At 43.2% G+C, this 19,704-nt stretch overlaps 1 protein-coding gene across 4 annotated transcripts in view; it reads right to left on the bottom strand.

Moving 5' to 3' along the window:
* MGLL (monoglyceride lipase) overlaps positions 1–19,704 on the bottom strand; it is a 102,035-nt gene that overhangs the window by 56,280 nt on the left and 26,051 nt on the right. For 2 of the 4 annotated variants that reach the window (XM_014251654.2, XM_088061680.1), the window contains one exon: positions 4,481–4,619. In XM_014251654.2, coding sequence (XP_014107129.2) covers positions 4,481–4,619 — 139 coding nt within the window. The other 2 variants (XM_014251657.2, XM_005522071.3) reach the window with 2 other exon arrangements.

Raw genomic sequence — 19,704 nt, 5'->3', positions numbered from 1 at the left:
TAGCACAATACACTCTAATTAAAGACATTATAATCAGTGAATTGATTTCTTTTGCTTTGACTTCACTTTGGCTTATTTATTTATTTATTCATTCACTTTGGAAAGGTCTGAAAGTCAAATTCAATTTTGTCATTTGCTCATGCTGGGAGCTGCACTGCTCTTCTGGAAATGGCATGGAAGTTCTGGTAATGGGATTCCAAAACCATCAAGCAATATTCACAATTTAAGGGCCGGTTCAAATATAAAAGCAGTTTGTATTTCTGCACCACAGGCACATCTGCAAAGTCTTTGGGGAACAGAGAAATCTGTTTATTATTTATTGGCTTGGCCTTTCATTACTGACAAGTCAGAAATAATGGCAGGCATTCTTCAAAGAATAAAAGAAAGGTTAAAAGTAAATAGAGAAGTGTGTGCTTTTTATTTGTTTAATTTTGTATTTTTAAACACATCTCAGTGTGTAGAACTGAAAGAACTCTTACAAAGGCATTGTTTACTCAGACAATGTCTAAAGTTGAGCCAACCCATTGCAGTGTGCATTAACAATGGCCAGGAATGTCTCTGTGACCCACAGGGAGAGAACCACAGTGGATACTGGCAATCCTCTAAGTCCACCTAGACACCACCCCGTGAGAGACAATCAAGCACCATGCTAACTAGCCAGGTAAGTTTCTCTTTGTTGACTGAGGAAGCTCAGGTCCATAGATGTCTGGAAATCACATTTTCAAGTGCATCCTCTAGCTTCAGGTGTCTCAAGTGCCCAGCTTAAAGTGAGTGATCTACCAGGAGAGACTCGGGAACAACTCTGTCTGAACTCAGTGGCAGCTGCATCTCTGAGCACCTTTGAAATAATTACTCGGAGTCAATAAATCTCACAGGGTTTACTTGAGGTCAAGAAGATGGGCTAAAAATGCCCCAGAAAAAAACTACTTGTGCTTATCTAGGCAGTGACAAGAATGGAGGAAGTATCCAGAAAAGTCTATGGGGATACAGACCACAGAGGAAGAAGGTCACCTCTGAAGTTCCTCAGGCCCTTCAGGGGCCTCAAAGGAAATGTCTTGACTTCTCCTCCTAACTTTCCTTCCCTTTCCTCATCAGCCTCTATTCTTAGCAGCTTTGTCTGAGATCTGGGAATAGAACATGGTTTCTTAATTCCTCACCTCCTGTTACCTCATATTTTGTCTCAGAGTGCTCAGGGTGAAGGCAGAGGTTTATGCCTTGCATGGAGCTGTTTATGTTTACACAATGACTGTTTTCCCATTAAGTAGGGTGTCTTTGGCTGCTGGGACATGCTATAGGCATGAGATCAGTCCTGTTTGGTTCAAATTATTTCATTCCTCCAAACAACATTACACAGTGCTGAACATGCCATGCCTTGCATAGCTCTTAAGCGCTGCATTCAGCAGCGAGCACTTGAGCCAGAGTTACCCATTTTCATGGTCCACAAACCCTGCTGTTGGCACAAAACATGAAAACGACACCAGAACATACTGCTTTTTCTTCCCTGCTGCATTCAGCAAGACCACTTAATTACACTTTAAGATGGAACTGGCTCAACAAGTTGGGCAGCTTGCAGGGCTGCTGGCCAGGGAAGCTGCACCTGCACTGCTGCCAGCAGGCAGCAAGAGAAGATGACACCCAGGCCCCAGCCCTGCTGTTGGGTGACTTCCCACGCAAAAAAACAAGTGGAAAACATTGTCTTTCTTCTTCCTTAGTCCCATTACTCCTTACTCCATCTACCCCATCTAATCATTATGACATCTGAGTGCCTTTGTGTGTCAGCTTCCTTCGAAGTAATCACCTAAATCCCCCTCTGAAACAAAGCAGACCCTGCTGAGGAACTCACAATAGGTGCCTTTCACTGGCAGGACAACCTTGGCCTCAGTGGCACTTATAACAAAGCTTCCATATGTGCACCAGTATGGGCTGATCAGTCAGATCAACACCACACAGGACCAGAGCCTGGGTATTTGTGGGCATGAAGCAATAAAGCCTCACAAAATTTCTCCATCTTCCTGAAAAAAATAGTTTTTGGTGTTCTTTTGTGGGTTCTTTTTTTTAATAAGCTACATCACATTAATCTGCAACAGACTTTTATCCACATTTATGTGCCTGTTTAAGGAGAGAAAAAAGAAGCACCAGCTCCAAAGGGTGATGTCTGTCAGTCATCCCCACTTTCAGAGACTCCCTGGCCATTGTCTGCTCTTCAAGCCCAGGCTAAAGCTACTTTTTAATATTTCCTTTGGCAGACATCCTGGGTTTTCCCCCTCCCTGGGGGAGGGATCAAGGGCTATAAGTTCTATTCTAATGGAAGACAAGTCACTGATAGTCTTTGGGCATCTGCAGTGAAGAGGTATTTCTACAGCTCTAGCTGGGATTAGGCACATAATGGATCAATGAAAGATCCCACCGTTTGACGATTATAGCTTCATTCATTAGTGTTAAGATTTGAACCTGAATCAACAATCAAGTTAGAAGATTGAAAGAACTGCTTTCAGTATTTGAAATAAATTGTAACAGGCCTGTAAAAGTCCCCTGAGGTGTCTCTCTTTCTCTCCCTACACATATATACAGAGAGATCAGTTTTGCTGAACATTTAAAATTAGATTAAAGTTCCTGAGCTTCTACATAGGAAGAAGAAAAAGCAGAGCTTATGTAAAGTGAAAGGGGGCAAAATAATGTATTTTTGGTTTGCCTATAAAAGCACTTCAAGAGCATTCTTGATTGCAGGATCCAGGCACTGACTTGTTATTCAGTCACTTACCATCTCTCTCATATATAACAATTCACGAGGAGCTAATAATAAACAATACGCCCCCTCCTTACACACAAACATGCAAACACACACTCAGGAGCTCCTTGTAAATGAGCAACACTGATCCATCCACTTTTCTTGTCACAGAATTAGGACAAGTTCACTCTTAATTAACTGCTTGGTGCACAGACCACTAAAAAAATATTAACTACCCAGAGGACTTAGACACCAAGTTTTCACTCTCAGCTCCTTATTGTTTCTGGAACAAAGACACATCCACCCACTACTAATTTGATAAGAAATGAAATGTGATAAAAAAGCAGTTCCACAACTGGGTGATGAATGTTATGGGTAGTTAATAATTCATTACCACTATAATAAAACTCAGCCTGATTTCACTGTAGAACCTTAATTTTATAGCATTATTTTTCCGTAAAGGCAATCTTCAGGTCGGTGCAAAGTCTATGTAATGCATCAGTGCCAAAAACTTTCCTCCTTTCTGAAAGGCAGCAAGTAGAAGCAACTATAAAATGCTCTGTAGACCAGGAGACCTTGAACCAGACCTCTGTCCTACAGCCCAACCTGTGCAATGGAGCTATGGTGGGGTGGCTGCACTATCCTCTCCTCTGGAGATGGTATATTTTGGTGCTTGCCTACCCTCTGTATTACCTGCCTACCCTCTGAATAACCCAGCCCTGTGTTATTCCCATTGTCCCTTAGTTTTGAAGGCATAAACCCCAAAGCCAGCTAGCTTGGACCCATATCCTTCCTTCAGAGCAGTTGCAGGCTGGTTTGGGCAAAGAATGGTGTCTAACCTGTTGGGTCGTCAGGATAAAGTTTAACTCCCTACAACAGACTGAACAACTTTTTCCTGTGACTGTTTTCTAGCTGTATAAAAACAACACAGCTCTTCCTTTTGGCTTGCAGAGAAAGAAAACAATTAAACAATATCCAGATTTTTATGAAGTAGATACCTACATAACTAGTGGCAGCACAAATACATGCCAAGCCAGAGGATACTGAAAGAAGAAAGATCATAACTATGGGAGCCACAGCATAATAATTAGCACAGAAAACTATTAAAGATATTATTTAAATGATGACAAAAATATTAGAAAAAAATCTCTATCTGATCCTTTGTCTGTGTTCATTACACAGGTCAGTTTTGAAATTGCAATTGCCAGTGAGAGAGCTCCCTGAATCATTTACCAAGTATAAATAATTTAAAACCGGTCAAAAAGCAATGCAGTCAAACATTCTGCCTGTTGCCCTGCTATTACTATCGAACCTGAACTCAGATGCTGATGTTAAGTTTGTTGACACAGAGAAAATCAGAAAGAGTGAACATCCCAGAGCCTGTATCCCTGTCCTGCCTGACTGCCTGTGCTGTGAGTTTGGGGATAGTTGTTTCCTGTTGATCGGCAGCAGCCACCTGCCAGAGCCACTTGGTAGAATATTGAATATTGAACTGCCAACCAAGCCAGCTGTGCATGGAACGACAGTAATTCCATGTTTTATATCAGCAAGGCTGCCTCAAGCAAGTAAAGGTTTGGAGAATGTAATCTTTACAGTAGGGACTTTCTCAGTTGAGAGAAAGCTCTCTTAGAGGCTCTATAAAGGTCCGTGTACATGGCCCTGTAAAGCCAGTCAAGCTACAAATAAAAATAATAATTGCATTAACAGAGTCATATGTAGTGATAGTAGAAAGGACATGTTGCAAGTGCTCACCTGGGAGATGCTGCTGGCTTCCAATACCTGCAGAAGAGATACTGCCCATCAGCATTGATGATATGGGGCAGATCCTTGTATGGGATGTTTTGAGGACTCCGCTTTGGTGAACTTTCCTCTGGCATTCTGGAAGAATGACCTGCAAAGTGTTAGAAGAAACAAGACATACTTTAAAAACAAGTAAAGACAAGATAAAAGCTGATGGGCTTGGCAGCCACAGATACTCAAGGAAGTCAATCAGTAGGACAAGCACCACTGATAGGAGGGTGCTCCCAAAACTCCAGCCAAAAAGCCCCAAAATCACTGCTTCAAAACAGAAATATAGCACATTTTTTTGTCCAGAAAAGGTTCACATTTAGAGGTAGAGCATTGGGTGGGGGGGGCGGGGGGTGGATAAAGAAGAAGAAGGGAAAATCAATCCACCATCAGTACTTCATTTCCAGCCTCCTATTCCACACTTCTCCCATCTGAGTTTTTTTGCATCATTTTGTGAAACGGATCCTAAAGAGAATATTTTAACTGCAATCAAGAGCAAATTATGCAGCAATCGCTACAGATACGAAAGGACAGCTGCATAAAAGATTTATCTGGCGGAACATCTCCAAAGAACACTGGAGGGTACACAGCAGAGGTATCTGCCACCGTGTCATCATAAAGATCTTCTCTGACATCTCAGACAGGAAGGTGGCGACGGCGGGGAGCGAAACATTTCCAGGAGAATTTGCCACAAACCTGTTTTCATCCTGTGCAAGGGTTTGCATTCTAGTGAGGAGCCGGCATCGCAAGTCAAACGCAAGCAGCTGAGGCTTTTTGCATCTCTCTGCGGAGCCGCCTTCACAGCCCGGCAGCCCCGCGGCTCCCGGCGGGTCCCTCCCGGCGCTGCGCGGGGCTCGCCCCGGTTCCTCTCCCCGCCTCGCTCGCTCTTTCAGGAAAGTCGCTTGGGTAATTCACCACTTCTCGTTCATCACTTTTTTTTTTTTCTTCTCAAACAAATTGCGTGTGTGCGGGCTGAAGTGGCGGTGGTGGGAGGGGAGGCTGGGAAGGGATGGGGAGAGGGAGGGCTGGCGGGTGGGAAAGCTGCAGTCCACTTTCCAGAAGCTGCTGCACGTACATCAAAGGCACCTTGAACACATGCAGCTGGAGCAGCTCACAAAGTTCCTGCCGCGGCAGGTTGTTTGCAACTTTACTTCCTTCCTGCCACTTACAGTTCGGAGGCCGCGGCGACGGGGGGAGGCGAGGGAGGGGGAGACCTTTTCTCAGAGCGATCCCCGCTGCGAAGCCATCTCTCGTGTAAGCGCAACTTCCCCAGCCCCGCGCTGCCAGGCGGGGAGCGGGAGGGAGGGGAGGAGGAGGAGGAGAAGAAGGAGGAGGGAGGATCCAAGCACAGACGCGATGCCAGGTCGCCAGCCCTGCACACGCATCCTCTGGCCGCGGCCGGGCGCGGCTGCCCAAAGTCCGCCCGCGGAGCCGAGGCGCGGTGGCTCCACCGCACGGTGCGCACGGGCTGCCCCCGGAGAGGAGGGAGACAGCGGCGGAAGGGCGGTGGGAGGGCGGCTGGATGGATGGAGGATGCATGCACGCACGGATGGATGAAAGGATGGATGGAGGGGCGGGCGGTGCTGCCGCACCCTCGGCTGGGCTGGGCTGGGCGGCAGCGGGGGAGCCCCGCGGTGCCCCCTGGCCCCGGGGAGGGCGGAGGCACGGTGCCCCCAGCCCCGGTGCCCGCCCGCGGGGGCCCCGCCGAGCTCAGGCAGCCGCAGCGCTCCAGCATCCCAGCACAGGGAGCCGGCCACAGGGCCGGCCGCTGAGCTAATGCGGGCTGGGGGACAGCCGAGACACCCCGGGGGGCTGCTCGAGCAGGATTTCAGACAGAGGACATCGTGGAGCCGTGCCGCCCTCTGGGCATCCCGGTCCGGACCGCTCCTTGGGATCCCAGCACCAAACTTCGCTTTTGCGTTTAACGTGCATCTCTTCAGGCTTTGGAGCCATACCGGGGAGATCTCTCAGATACTAGTTCAGAGAAGCGCCCAAGCTTTGCACCTTCATTCAGGGTAAAGGCCATTTATTAGCACAGCATATGATTTATACTCACATAAATCATAATATCACTATAGATAATATGCCATACACATGCAGCTACTCTGTAATGTGAGATCTATTTGGTGGTATATGATACTTGCTTATAAAAATTGTCACAGCAAGGTTCCTTGAAGCCAAAATAGCTCCCCAGCTTAAAGGCATCCCAATACAGAATTTTGTCATTTAATACTGCTAAGTGCTTAGCATTTATTGAGCACAGATTCATACCGTTTACATTTCACCAGCTCCTTTCAGTTTTACATGCCTACATATGCTTAGAGGCCTCAAGCCTTTCTAAGAAGAGGCAGCTATTAACCTTATTTCTAAAGTAAGGCAACATGCTTATCAAGTGCAAATCTGTGAACAAAGGCTGAGGAAAGAAATACATGCTAACACTAATAACAATAAACGCAAAACCTCAGAGATGAGCCATATAAAAATAAAATCAAAACCAGATTTTATTTTATTCATCTTTCAGTGTCATTTATATTAAATGCCTGGGGGGGTGGTGTTAGTTATAAATGGCAAAAGCGAAATTACATGTTCCTGTAACTGCTGTTGTTTGGAAAAGAATAAACAAAACCAACATTTATGGTTGTTTACAATGAGTGAGATTTAGGTCAGATGGCTCTTAAGCAGAGCCCTGGGAGCTGTACCTGGAGCTGTACCATTTGCTAGGCCAGTTATAATCTAAGCATGAATGGATGGAATTAAAGTGCTATCACCAGCCAGCTCCAGAATTGGTAGAAATAAGGACATATATAATTATTTAAATGATACAGATCAGATAATAACTTGATTAAGAAGAAAAGACAGAAGGAAAGAAGCATCTTGCCCTGCTCAGGGTTTATCTGCCAGGAACACTTTACTGGTTCCATACAGCCATCCATGAAATCTGATGCCAGGAACAGGCTCCTCTCCTGTTGTGGCGCCGGGAATATCAGAGTTCCCAGGGCCACAGAGGGGTGGAGGGAGTTGAGGAAAAAATCTCTTTTTAAACTTCTGGATAAAAATAGCATCTCAAGGAAAACAACCTTTGTTGGGACACAAGGGCGAGATCCTGACTTTGAGAGCCTGCCCTGGTCAGTCCAGATATATGATTCCCTTGATACCCTGTTAACCTCGGTGAAGCTAAAATTGGAGGCAGCATAACTGCGGTGGAGCCTGCCTGCTCTGCAGGCCAGATCCTCACCACAGCACTGGAGTGAAGAATCAACCAACAGCTCCTTCCCTTCTCGCTAACTTCCCAAAGAGCCCAGGAATCTGAGGACATTTCTTTCCATGGGTAACACACACTTCCCCACCTCAATGTTAACCACATAAAAACAAATGAGGAGCAACTGCTGACTTGTTGCTTTATTATTTTGCAGAGTTTAAGCTGTGCATGAAACATCACCAGAGAAAACTGGATTGGGTCTGGAGAATTTGTATACCTAATACCCAGACTATACACTGGGCTTCAGCAGAGCAATTACTGCATACTGGCTCCCTGTGAGAAATCAAAGGGATGCCTGAGCATGCAGTATTTATGAGACTGTAACATCTTCTCTTGTATTGGTAGAGTGAAATACGTTTCAGAAATGGAGTTTAAGCTAAATCAACTTGTAATAAAAGAATAGATTCACACTTGAAGAATCTTTACCCTAACTCAGCAATTACTCAATCCTTGTAGGAAAGGATGTTTTGTTTATTAAAGGTTGGGTGCTGCTTAATTTAAGTGTCTCCATTGACCCCCAAGGTATGCACAGGAGTACAGAGAAAAGGGGTACACTTTCAGACAAGGCAAATTTTAGGAAATGGATCAATTGCTGTAATGACAGAGTAAATACATGTAATGAAACTTGATATCACAGCAAGTGGAGAGAAAGAAGAGATGAGATGAGATGAGATGAGATGAGATGAGATGAGATGAGATGAGATGAGATGAGAAGAGAAAAGAGAAGAGAAGAGAAGAGAAGAGAAGAGAAGAGAAGAGAAGAGAAGAGAAGAGAAGAGAAGAGAAGAGAAGAGAAGAGAAGAGAAGAGAAGAGAAGAGAAGAGAAGAGAAGAGAAGAGAAGAGAAGAGAAGAGAAGAGAAGAGAAGAGAAGAGAAGAGAAGAGAAGAGAAGAGAAGAGAAGAGAAGAGAAGAGAAGAGAAGAGAAGAGAAGAGGAGGAGTAGGATGATGGGAGAGAGCACAGCAGACTGATGTGTAGCTCTGACAGTAGGGTAAGGGAACAAGGAACAAGGACTTTCTTTGCAGTTAGGCTTTTGTTCCCAAAATGAATTTTTAATGGATCCCATCCTGTTGGCATGCAAAGGTAAATAGACTGTATGAGATCTTCCTGCTCTTGTTGACAACACCATGTTCCTAAATTGTAAAGTAGTGGTTTTGTTAGAGAAGTAGATTTGATAGGCTGTGTGTGCTAAACCATTTGGAATTCTGCTCACCAGGACCACAAAGTGAACTTTTGCTGACAAGAAATAGGAAAAAATATTTCAAAGGAGGAGGACAGAATAATAAAATATATTAGGAGTATGTGGTTATGGAAGAATTTGCTGCAAAACCAGAAAAATGCTGGAAGTTATAGTAGTCAGGGAGCAGCTGGAGAGAGCAACAGACAGAACAAGCAAGTGAACATGTGGGAAATGATGGGAAATGAAGCATGAAGGGGAAGAATTGGAATCAAGTGAAAAGCAAAGAAGCCAATGCCACTAAAGCTGTCAGTTTAGAGTAATTAATTTGGATTTGCTCTTCTCTTTGGTTGGTTTGTTTTTTGTTCTTTTTTTTTAAAATTATTAATTCCTAGATGGAGTCCAGGCATTCACCTTTACTTATTTCTGTAATCTGCCTTTGCTTTCCTGTTTCTATTCCTGAATAAGACATGTATGGGGGCAGGAGTGGGGGCTGAGATGAATTGTTCTCATTTTCCTGTAAAATATCTATTTTAATGTCTTGCAGCCAGAAAAGAAGCTTGGTATCATGCAAATCAGGCTGAGGAAGGAAACACTACAGGAAAATATTGTATTGATCAGGTTAATCTTAACAATGTCAAGAGGAATTATAAGTGGATCAAGATTGTTCTGCAAAATTCTACAACCTCATGGACCTTCTCACAAATTAGTATGAAATGGAGAAAGGTTGAAGGGCAAGCACAGGGAATACATGAGTATCACAGAAATTGTTTGCAATTTCCACCGATTTACTTCCACTGATCTGTTGCCCCTCAGTAATCTTACCTTCCCCAGTCAATTGGAACAAAATTGTTGGATTAAGCTACAAGTGGTTTAATACCCCTAGATGTAAACTATAGACAAATAATTAAGTAATTTTACCATGTAAATAAAAATAATTAGTGGTAAAAATAGTCCTAACTTTAAAAAAAAATATACATTTAAAAATGCAGTAATTGAATATCAGTTTCAGCCTTTAAAACTAATGTATTATTAATTATTAAGGAAGATTACCTATCCTACATAGATGCTAATTTGAGAACTGGTTGTTTTTAATTACAGAAGCAATATATATTTTGTTGGTGGTTCATTTGGTTTCTGGTTGTTTTTTTTTTTAATTAAAACTCCACAAGATTATTAATACCAGATTCTGAGACGTTCTTCAAATGAAGAGGAAGGCATCTTCCAAAGGCAGGAAATTCAAAATGAGAGTGGAAATTCTACCCTAGAGGTTTTTTTTCCCATAGGAGGGATGTTGATGGAGTTATTCTAGCATTTTGCTTGAGAATAGCTCTGCCTTGGGAAAGAACAGGGTTTTCCAGAGGTCTGGAAGTGCACAGGCTCAGCAGTGGTGTCTCAGCTCAGTTCTGCGGGAACTAGAGGGCACAGCCTCAGCTCTGCTGGACAAGGGCATTGCAACCCTGCCAGAAAACCCTCAGCTGGCTTGGTTTGGGTTATTTTTATTCATTCTACCCTTTATTTAGAGGTTTTCTTTAGACATTTGTCTCTTTTTAGCTTTGCAATTTCTGAATAAAAGTTTCCTGTACTGGTATATAATTAGTCCAATTTTCCCTCTGGATTTATTCACATCACTAGAATGAACTTCAGTGGTTCACCTGAAGGGAAATCCTGACCTTGTCAATATGAGCACAGACAGCTTAAAGATTTTTTTTTTACAGAATGGCATTGCCTTGCATACGGCCACAGTAATGTTCATAAAATGTTGGTCACCTTGGCAGAATAAAGGTTTTGGGGGCAGAAAACATAATCAAAAGGAACCTGAAGGACAAGGTTCAAACCTTTGAATTTTAATATGCATAAAAATCAGAGTAAGATATAAATTTTCTCTAGTAGGGATTATAGTCTCAGTTTTGAGGAGTACCTGACCATTTCTTTTCTCACTTTTATTCCTAAGGCTGACTGCATAATCCGCTCTACAAACCCAGCATTATTGCACCAGGGCTAAATGCTATAGCCAAAAGCTAGCACTACCCTGCCATGGTTAGAGGAGTGCTTTATTTTGGTAGCTGCACTGGAAGCATTGACTGGAGAAGGCTTGTTATTGTGCCGCTTGCTTTTCTTTTTTCTTTGCAATTGACAAAGCATCATCTATCATGCTTTGCATTCCAATTTTTCTTTGCACGTTTTCTAGCTCATCATAACATAATTATGTTTCTGTTTCCTTCAGCCAGGGGCCAATACTTTCTTTTACTAAGACAACAGCTGCACTGCACAACCTTGATGAAACCCCATAAGGGTAAAATGAGTCTGTGGTGCTTGTTTCTGCCTTGGCAACCCAAATGCTCAAGCTCTTTTTTTGTGGCAAATGCTGTTCTAAAATGCACCCAACCCCGATGCTTTCATAGCATTTCTCAAAATTAGGTTCTATATTGTAAATTAGACTTTAAATATTAAACATTCTGTCTGATTTGTAATTTTAAAGGCTTCCTTTGTAACATATGGGAACTGAACTGGCTGGTTGGGTTGGATAGTGGCTTAGCTCAGGTGACTTGTACAGAAGGCATAAACCTGAGAGCTGGGAGGAGGGATACTGAAAGGATGGAAGCTAGGATGTTACTGGGATCATTCTATAACAGGCCATGTTCCTGGTTCTGGCTCTCAGTTGGTTCAGGACCTGTCACATATAAGGTCGTGTCCCTGGTCTGTGTTTGCCATTGGACCCCTGCCCTGAGGCACCCCTGCATATTGTTAAGTTTGCCATGCCCCTGGGTCTTGGGAGCTTGCCCCCAGAACGTGCAGTTTCTGTGGTTTGTTATTTTACCATCATTAAAGTACTTCAGGTTTTTTTCAGGACCATCATTCCCGTCCCTCTGTTTTCCCATGCCTGCCTGGCCAGATTGGGCTCAGAGTCACAGTGGGCCGACTGTGACAGTAAAATCTCTGTTTATGGTGTTTATAGGTTACAGACTCTGGGATGGAATTTAGAAGGCTGTAGTTACTGATGTGAAATTTATATTTTGAATGAAATTGACTGTATGTGTGACAATAAGCACAATCTGAAGGTCTGTTTTATGTCCCTAAAAAGGATCTTACAGCAGCTTTCATGATACAGGTGAATCATTTCCTTGATTACAGCCTCAGCTGCTCCAGCCACACTGTGACATAAAGGTAATTACAGAAACCCCATCTCTGAAGGGCATTAACTGCTAGTGATGGAAAAAGACACACAGTATTTTTATTATAATCAGCTGTGGAGATATTTTATTTAACTCTAATGTCGTACTTTGAAGTTGAGATTTTAAAGTACTTCAGAAAGGAAGAATGATTTTTGTATTTTACATAGGAGAAACCAAGGCAGAGAAAAGTAGGGCTCAATGCTGGAGGCAAGCTGAGGGCAGAATCCATTCTTAATGCTCCTGATTTTGTTTACCCAATTACTAACTCCCACCTCATCTCAAAATCTATCCATCAGAGCTCTGTGTACAGTGGAAGCAGCAACTTTTTCAGCCATTGAAGATTGCCCAGGTTTGTAAATATATGGGGTATTGTGGCCTGGACAAAACCACAGCCTGGACAACTGCATTCTTCAGGGCAACATTTTCCATACAGTTTTGCTTTCTATCCTATTGTTCTGGTGTTATTACTCCTGTCACCATCACTTGAAGATTATTTGTATTTATACACAAAAATTACAATAAATCTGTACATGGAGGCAAGAGTTTAACCAATATAATCAGTCCTATCAGCCATATCTATGTGCTCCATGATTTAAGGACTTTTTGGGATACTTGAGAGTATTTTGGTTCTGTGATGTTTGTGCTCTGTCCTCCACACTGGACACTGCTGCAATTGTCTGGAGAGCAATTAGATGTTAGGTGTTGATGGGAACTCTTCCTGCCCAGCCAGGGCCAATTTCTCTCAATAGTTCTGCTGTTGATAAATAAAGCAGTGGGCTGCTTATTTTGGAAAGACAATGAACACATGGCTCATGAGGGGACCTTGCCTTCTGCTCCTTATAATCCTGAGGAAAATTCTGGCATATTTCACTCAGATATGTTTTAGCTTTCTTTTTCATCTACAGTCAGTTTCTTTACTCAGTCCACTCATGTTCAATGTAAGATGTGCATTCTCTTTCTGATTCATGTGTAGTAATTACTTCCTAACATCTGCCTAGCAGATTTTGTAAGAAAAGTAACTCTTCAAATATTAAGAAAGAAAATTAATGTATGAAATCTTTGAAATCTCTATTACTGGGGCTTGTTATCCACAGCTGACTGGATTCATTTCCCAGCCAGGAAGCTGCTTCAGCAAAACAGTTACATTAGTTATTTAACTGGAGGCCTGATCCTGCTCTTGCTCACACTGATGCAAAGCAGAAATAGTACCAGAGAAAATAAAAAATATCCCTAGTGTGAAATACACATTACAGAAAAAATCAAGCATTGTGCTATGGAACAACAAAAGAGCTGTAGCAGATACTCTGCCATCCTGGTATAGGTGTTAGGCAGGATCTTGATGTCTTGCAGAAACCTTATCCCAAATACACTGCTAGCTCCTGGGGGGGTTCTTTTATTGTGATAGCACAGGGTGACCAACAGAACTAGGGCCCAGTTGTGCTCAGCGTTGTGCCCTAATACCATGAAATCACATGTGACCTATTTGTACTAAGCACCAGACTCATTACTGTTTGCATCTGGTTCATAATTGTTCCCTCTCAGTTATTTAATTTTTACAGTGTCTGCTCCAATTACTTTATACCTTCTAGGGCAGAAAAATGCACTCACTGTTTTTTCTCCTAGACTGAATTAATGCACGAGGTAATTGACCTAGGGGTACACAGAAAGGAGAAGTCAAATGAGAAGCATTGCAGTGAAAAATGGGACAAAGCATCCCAAAGTATCTCCTATAAGATGGCAATGCTTCCTGGATAATCTCAGGACACGAAGGGATGGTCACCAGAGCCTCATATGCTTTAGAGATTTGTCTTCAATCCCCAAGGCCATCAACACCCCCTTATTTATCTTATTGTAAATTTGTAGCATGTACTGTTAATAGCATCAAAAGTTACAGTATCTGAGAGTTCATGCCCCCAAACCTCATCCTGTTTCCTCCAACACAAGTTATCTATTGTATCTTGGCTACGTTGCTGACTGTCATGTAGCAAAGGTACCTGTGGTTTTGTTTGTGCTCTGGAGTCAGTGGCATCTGCAGCTGCTGTGGACTCAATGTCAGCTCGTGTTCCTGTTGCAGACCCATTGGAGGGGATTCCTGATCCCCATCTTGCCCACAGTACCATGTTCTGACACCAGCACGTATTTAATTTCACTTGTTGACTTTTTTGGGTACATTACTGAACCTTTGCTGGAGTTACAGTAAGTTTTTGAATGGAAACTAAGGTCTGGAGATGCTACACTTTCAGACACAAGAGGAAGGACAGCTCCTGGATGGAGATTACTACGTGAAGCTCCATCATTCCTAGACCTTGGGAGGTTTGAGGAAGAGGACAGCAGATGGGAAGCTGCAACATTCCGCTCCTAAGCTGGAGAGTCTCTCTTTCCCTCCTGTGCTGTGAAATGTGTACAAGAAGCACTGACCAACACTCAATCCCATCCCAAGACCTCTGCTTAGTGCCCCAGCACTTGCAGGGATGGGATTACAGCAGCAGCTATGCTTTGGTTTAAAACAAGGACAAATCCCTAGCCATTAGTTTTGTGGGGCTCAGTCTGGAAGGAGACAGGGTTGAGACCAAGCCAGCGATGTCTGTTGGAGCCCAAAGCCTCCCTCTGCAGGCAGCCAGACACGTTCCCCAGATGGCACCCGGCAGTGCAGATCTCTGCTGGGGCTCATCTGCCTCCTCCTCTGTGCCCAGTTTCAAATCTCTTCAGCAATATGTTCTGTAACAATTAAGGATTTCTGGGGCAACTCCATTAAGATCAGAAAGATATCCTTCTGTTTTGAAATATGTGAGCATGAATGATTCATTCAGCATAGCACCCCTTGGCCGTTCTTATCTATCTGATCATCAAATATATTTTTAATTATCAATCAATCTGAGGGGATTTTTTTCACCAGACAATATCCAACAGTATTGTAAAAGCCATTTGGATTGAGGCAGAGAATTTGGCAGCAAAATAGGGAACATTTGGGCTTTCAACACTTAGGAACATATGGAAGGAGGTTTGGAAGATTGCCACATGGGATGTAGCTTGGAAGATGCTACATTTCTTCATCCTTTTTTTCTTTTTCTGAACAGAAATAGAAGAAATTTTACCTTTTTTGAAAGATCCTAATTCCTGTTTATTTTGTATGCTGCTTTAGGATAAACCACTATGTTCAGCTGCAAGGTTTGAGCAAAATCAGCTGCATGTTTATGGGCAGCTGTAGGTGGGCAATTAAAAGAATGGTGATATTGCAGATATTTCCAAGTTTTTACCTCTTAATTCGTGAGAACTTTCAGAGGTGAACACATGAAGCTGCAGCCTGGTGCCTCAGATCACGGGGTGAAGGAGGATATCTGTTTCTCAGCCTGTCAGGATGTGCACCGTTTACTGAGGGCTGTGAGGGGCAGGCCCTGCTGGTCCCTCCTCCCTGCTCCTGTTGTGACCATGTGTCTCCAGTCACCCAGGGCTGGACAGACAGTCCAGGCTGTGTCTCTGGTACAGAGTTTCATCATGTGGCTTGGAGCTTCAGCACTGCATTACAAATCCCAGTCACCTTTGGGACAGCACGGGAATGGGAGAGAGAGACACAATGTGTCCCAGGCTGGGGGGCTGCAGCAAATGCAGAATTTATTGGAATACACAAACATGGATTTGCACAATTGGCAAGCAGGCCCTGCAGCTTAGTAAATGTTAATTAATCTCTCAGACTGCTAGGAAATCATTACCCTGGTTCAGCAATGAGACACAAAGACCAAAGGGAGTGGCAGGGGCTTGTCCTGAGTAACAGAGTCAGAGCAGACACAACTGCACTCTTCTTTGGTGTTCTGAACAGTAAACCACCCAGCTGTGGCAAGACTGCATCTGAAGAGCAGAATGGAGGCACCTGGGGCTTTTCCCTCAATCCCTGTCTCCAATAGCTCAGCTCAGGCCAGGCTGCAGCTCTCATCCCAGCTGACTGCTCAGATCTCCTTTCCTTGAGAGATAAGAGCAATGGAGAGGAGGTACCTGCTAGCTCTGGCTGCAGCAGCGAGCTGGAAACCAGCCTGACTATGCATTTCACTTCTGGGGAATCACTCAGACACCGTGTTTTGGTTATAGTCTGAGTGTTTCTTGTCCACAAAGTCATCGCAGCTTTTTATCTTGCATTTTCCTGTGATAGTTTGTTTCAACACTTGCAGCCAAGTAACGAGAGACAGGGCAAGTTCCTACTATTTCTTTGCTAATGGGACCAGGGGTCACTAAGGTATCTCTAGGTGAGATGAAGGCTAAGAAGATGATGTCCAAGATCAGAAAGAGAGCATGGAGGGGTTACTGACAAGAGCAGAGGAAGGAGAATCTCCTCCAAATGGATTCAAAGACCTGTAGCAGTAGCTTTTGAGTACTGACCACATAAATCAGAAGATGGGAAAATCCCTAAATCATGTGGATGGGATTTGTTTTAGAATTAAGTCTCTGCCTTTCTGAATAAAACCTGGAAAAGATTGTGTGAGCTTCAATTACATTTTTAGCTTTACATACAGAGGCTGCATATTTATGAGGCAGCTAAAATTTGCTTCAGAATGTTTTAATATTTTGCTTCTCACAGAGCACACCTTGATGGACATTAGTTATTCCTATTTTCTGTGGCCATAATAACCCCAAGTTCTGCTGCTTTGAGGATGTACTTCCCTTACTTAGTTTCAGTTTTGGTGTCCATTTGGAAATCTTTGGACTCCAACACAGTTACAGCCATCATTTTCTTAGAGAGATTAAGAAGCAATAAAACTAATGTACAGAGCAACCTTTCCAAAAACCCATCTAGTTACATGATTCTTTGCATATCTATTCCCATCACTACTGATGTAAAAGGAGAAAAAGGACTCTCCTATCAGCCTGTTCCTGTTGTCTGATTAACTGGCAGCTCTTCTTTTTCTCTGTTACAGTTTAATTTCCAGAGGAAAAAGCCCTGATGGATATTGAGCCACTGGATTGTGGCACCACTGCAAATTAAATGAGGTTTCTGTTTATACCAAAGGGCCGGCACTACCTCCTTAATCAGGCTCTCTGTTCTTTGGAAATCAGCAGATATTTTGCCTAAAAGCACCCAGCAGTGCAGTGTAACTCAGTAATAACTGTTTATTGGGGCTCAGGAGGGAAACCCCAGAAGAAAACCTCTAGGTGCAGTTATAAGCACTGGTGAGTGGTTGACTTCAGGGGGTTTCTTTTGCCTTCTGTTTTAAGATTCCCTGAACTTGATGAAGGCTCTTTCATTTAAAAGACAGAAAGACCTACAAATTAAGCAACATCTATCTCCTAATGTGTGAAACTGCAATTTGCATACATCATGGCAGCTGCTGAGTTAGTCCTTATTACCTCTGCTGGAGTGTTAATTTAACCACAACTTTCTCATTTATTTAAATGGAAAAGCAGCGGGTTGCTGGCATGCCACATTATCTGTCAGGCAACCTGGGAATCAGTTGACAGAGCCAGAAAGAGATTTCAATTCAGAGGGGCTGCAGGGTGCTGCCTCCCCGACCTGTGGTCACAGACAAGCTCCAGATTGCCCTTGGCCTGCTCTAAAGGTCAACAACAACAAGAAAAAACCCCAGATCAATATTGTATCTGGACTGTCAGAAGAGAGTGGATAATACAATTAAGTTTGAAATCTCTGTATTTCTGATTTTTTTGTCCCTATGTACCCACACTGGCACTGTTTATACAGATTTGATAGCCAAAACACCATTACTGCCTCTGACAACAAATGGTTTGTAGAGCAGCCACTGTAATGTGGTGCAGACCCACCCAGAGAGCTGGAGGCACTGGGGCTCTCTGCCCAGCCAGGAGATGCCAACGCTGCCCACGCAGGACATGCTGGGAGCAGGGAGCAGCTGTGGCATGAGCGGCACCACTGCCGTCACCCAGCGCTCTGGCTGAGCCTGGAGGCACCTCCACACTCAGCTGATGCCACATGGGTGAATGAACACACCAGGACTGCTCATGTGGGAGGTAAACATGAGATACCAGTTGCCAAAGCAGAGGCTGCCATCGCTCTACAGGAAAGGAGGCTGAGGAGCCCCGAGAAACTGCTGGGAGATGAGAAGAGCAGTGGCCATCCTGGGGAGTCACCCATGGGCATGGGGTCACCAAGCATGAGGGTCTCCTCTCCCAAGCCATGATGATGTGCCACCATTTAATGACACAGCTGTATTTTTCAGAGGAGAATGAGGTTTTGCTCTGAGCCATGGCAAGAGCGACAGAGATGGGCTCAGCTGAAAACCTTGGCTGCAATGTTTCAGTGGCAGAAAAGAAAAACCATGTCCTGATGCCCACCAGAGTTTAAATGAGCTGATGTAGGTCTCCTCTGAAGTTCAGCTAGAACTGACTCATGGTCCTGCTCACGGCAAACCAGAGCAAAGCTTCACCCATGGACACTTTGTGTGCACCCACCCACCAGAACAGGTGTCCTCTGTTCGGGTGAAGTGTGAATGTTCTGTAGCTGTTCTCAAAGTCTGGACTGTGATTAACACACACTTGGAAACTGGTCAGACTTCCTCATAAAAAAAGGGCTATTTTCCCAATAAGTGAATCATTGAGAGTTGAGATTTAGAAAGGAATGTCTTCACTCATGCAGCACCAGCATGCACTGTATGACTGCTGTCATGCAGAGACTGTTCTAAAACATTAAATTCAACACATATTTCCTAACCACTGATATATTTGCATTAAACGTGCCTTTTCTGTCTCTTTTCTGTCTCTATCAGTGTCTCAGATGCCTACTCCTTCTTGTTGTTTTAAAATACACTGAGCTAAAAGATCACACATTTGTTGAATTATCACAGATACTCTTCCCTTTGGTATTAGCTTAACAAAGTTCAGGAAAAACTTGTCTTCGCCCACATCTCAGCCATTCATTTTTATAATAAAAATCACCATGACAACAGATAATGATATCAGAATGAAAGGATTATGACTTAATTACATGAAGAAGGTGAAAATAGGCTTGGTTTATGGCAGAAAAAGCTTTTAATTCCAGCAAAAATATGGGGGGCACACACTCCATTTGTGACATCATGAAGTGCTGCTGAGAGCTGCCCAGGGGTTGCCCCACTGCATGACAGGTTGTCCCAGTTAATTCAGTGAAGTGCAAGAGAAATACTTGTTATTACATGAGCAATAAAGAGAAATTTGCCTTAAAAGTGTTAGTGTTTTTGTGAAACAAGCTCATTATGGAAATTAGCAGAAGAACTGCACCCATAAAGGACACATAATTATTATTATGCTAGTGCACTGGTTTCATATAAATAAAATTAACTACATAAATGCTCCATTGATAACCAGTACCAAGCTATAAATTGTTCCAAGTTAGAGGAGAACAGGGAAATTTACAGGATATGGTCCATTTTTATCACAGCTGTGGCATTTCATCAACGCACTGTTCTATCTTGGCTTCTGTGAGACCTGTGGTATCAGATTGGGTATTTTTATTTCTAAGATAAATCTGAACTTTTAATAAGAACAATCTGGGAGTTTAGACAACATATATCTTTGTAATGTGGTCTATTGAATTCTCTGATGAGAATAAACTTTAATCCCTGGGATTTTTTTCCTAGTT

This window comes from Pseudopodoces humilis, chromosome 13 (genome assembly GCF_049639895.1).
Source record: "Pseudopodoces humilis isolate 2021_Gansu_Grassland_sample_001 chromosome 13, ASM4963989v1, whole genome shotgun sequence".
Taxonomy (NCBI): domain Eukaryota; kingdom Metazoa; phylum Chordata; class Aves; order Passeriformes; family Paridae; genus Pseudopodoces; species Pseudopodoces humilis.
This window is presented reverse-complemented; position numbering and strand designations above follow the sequence as displayed.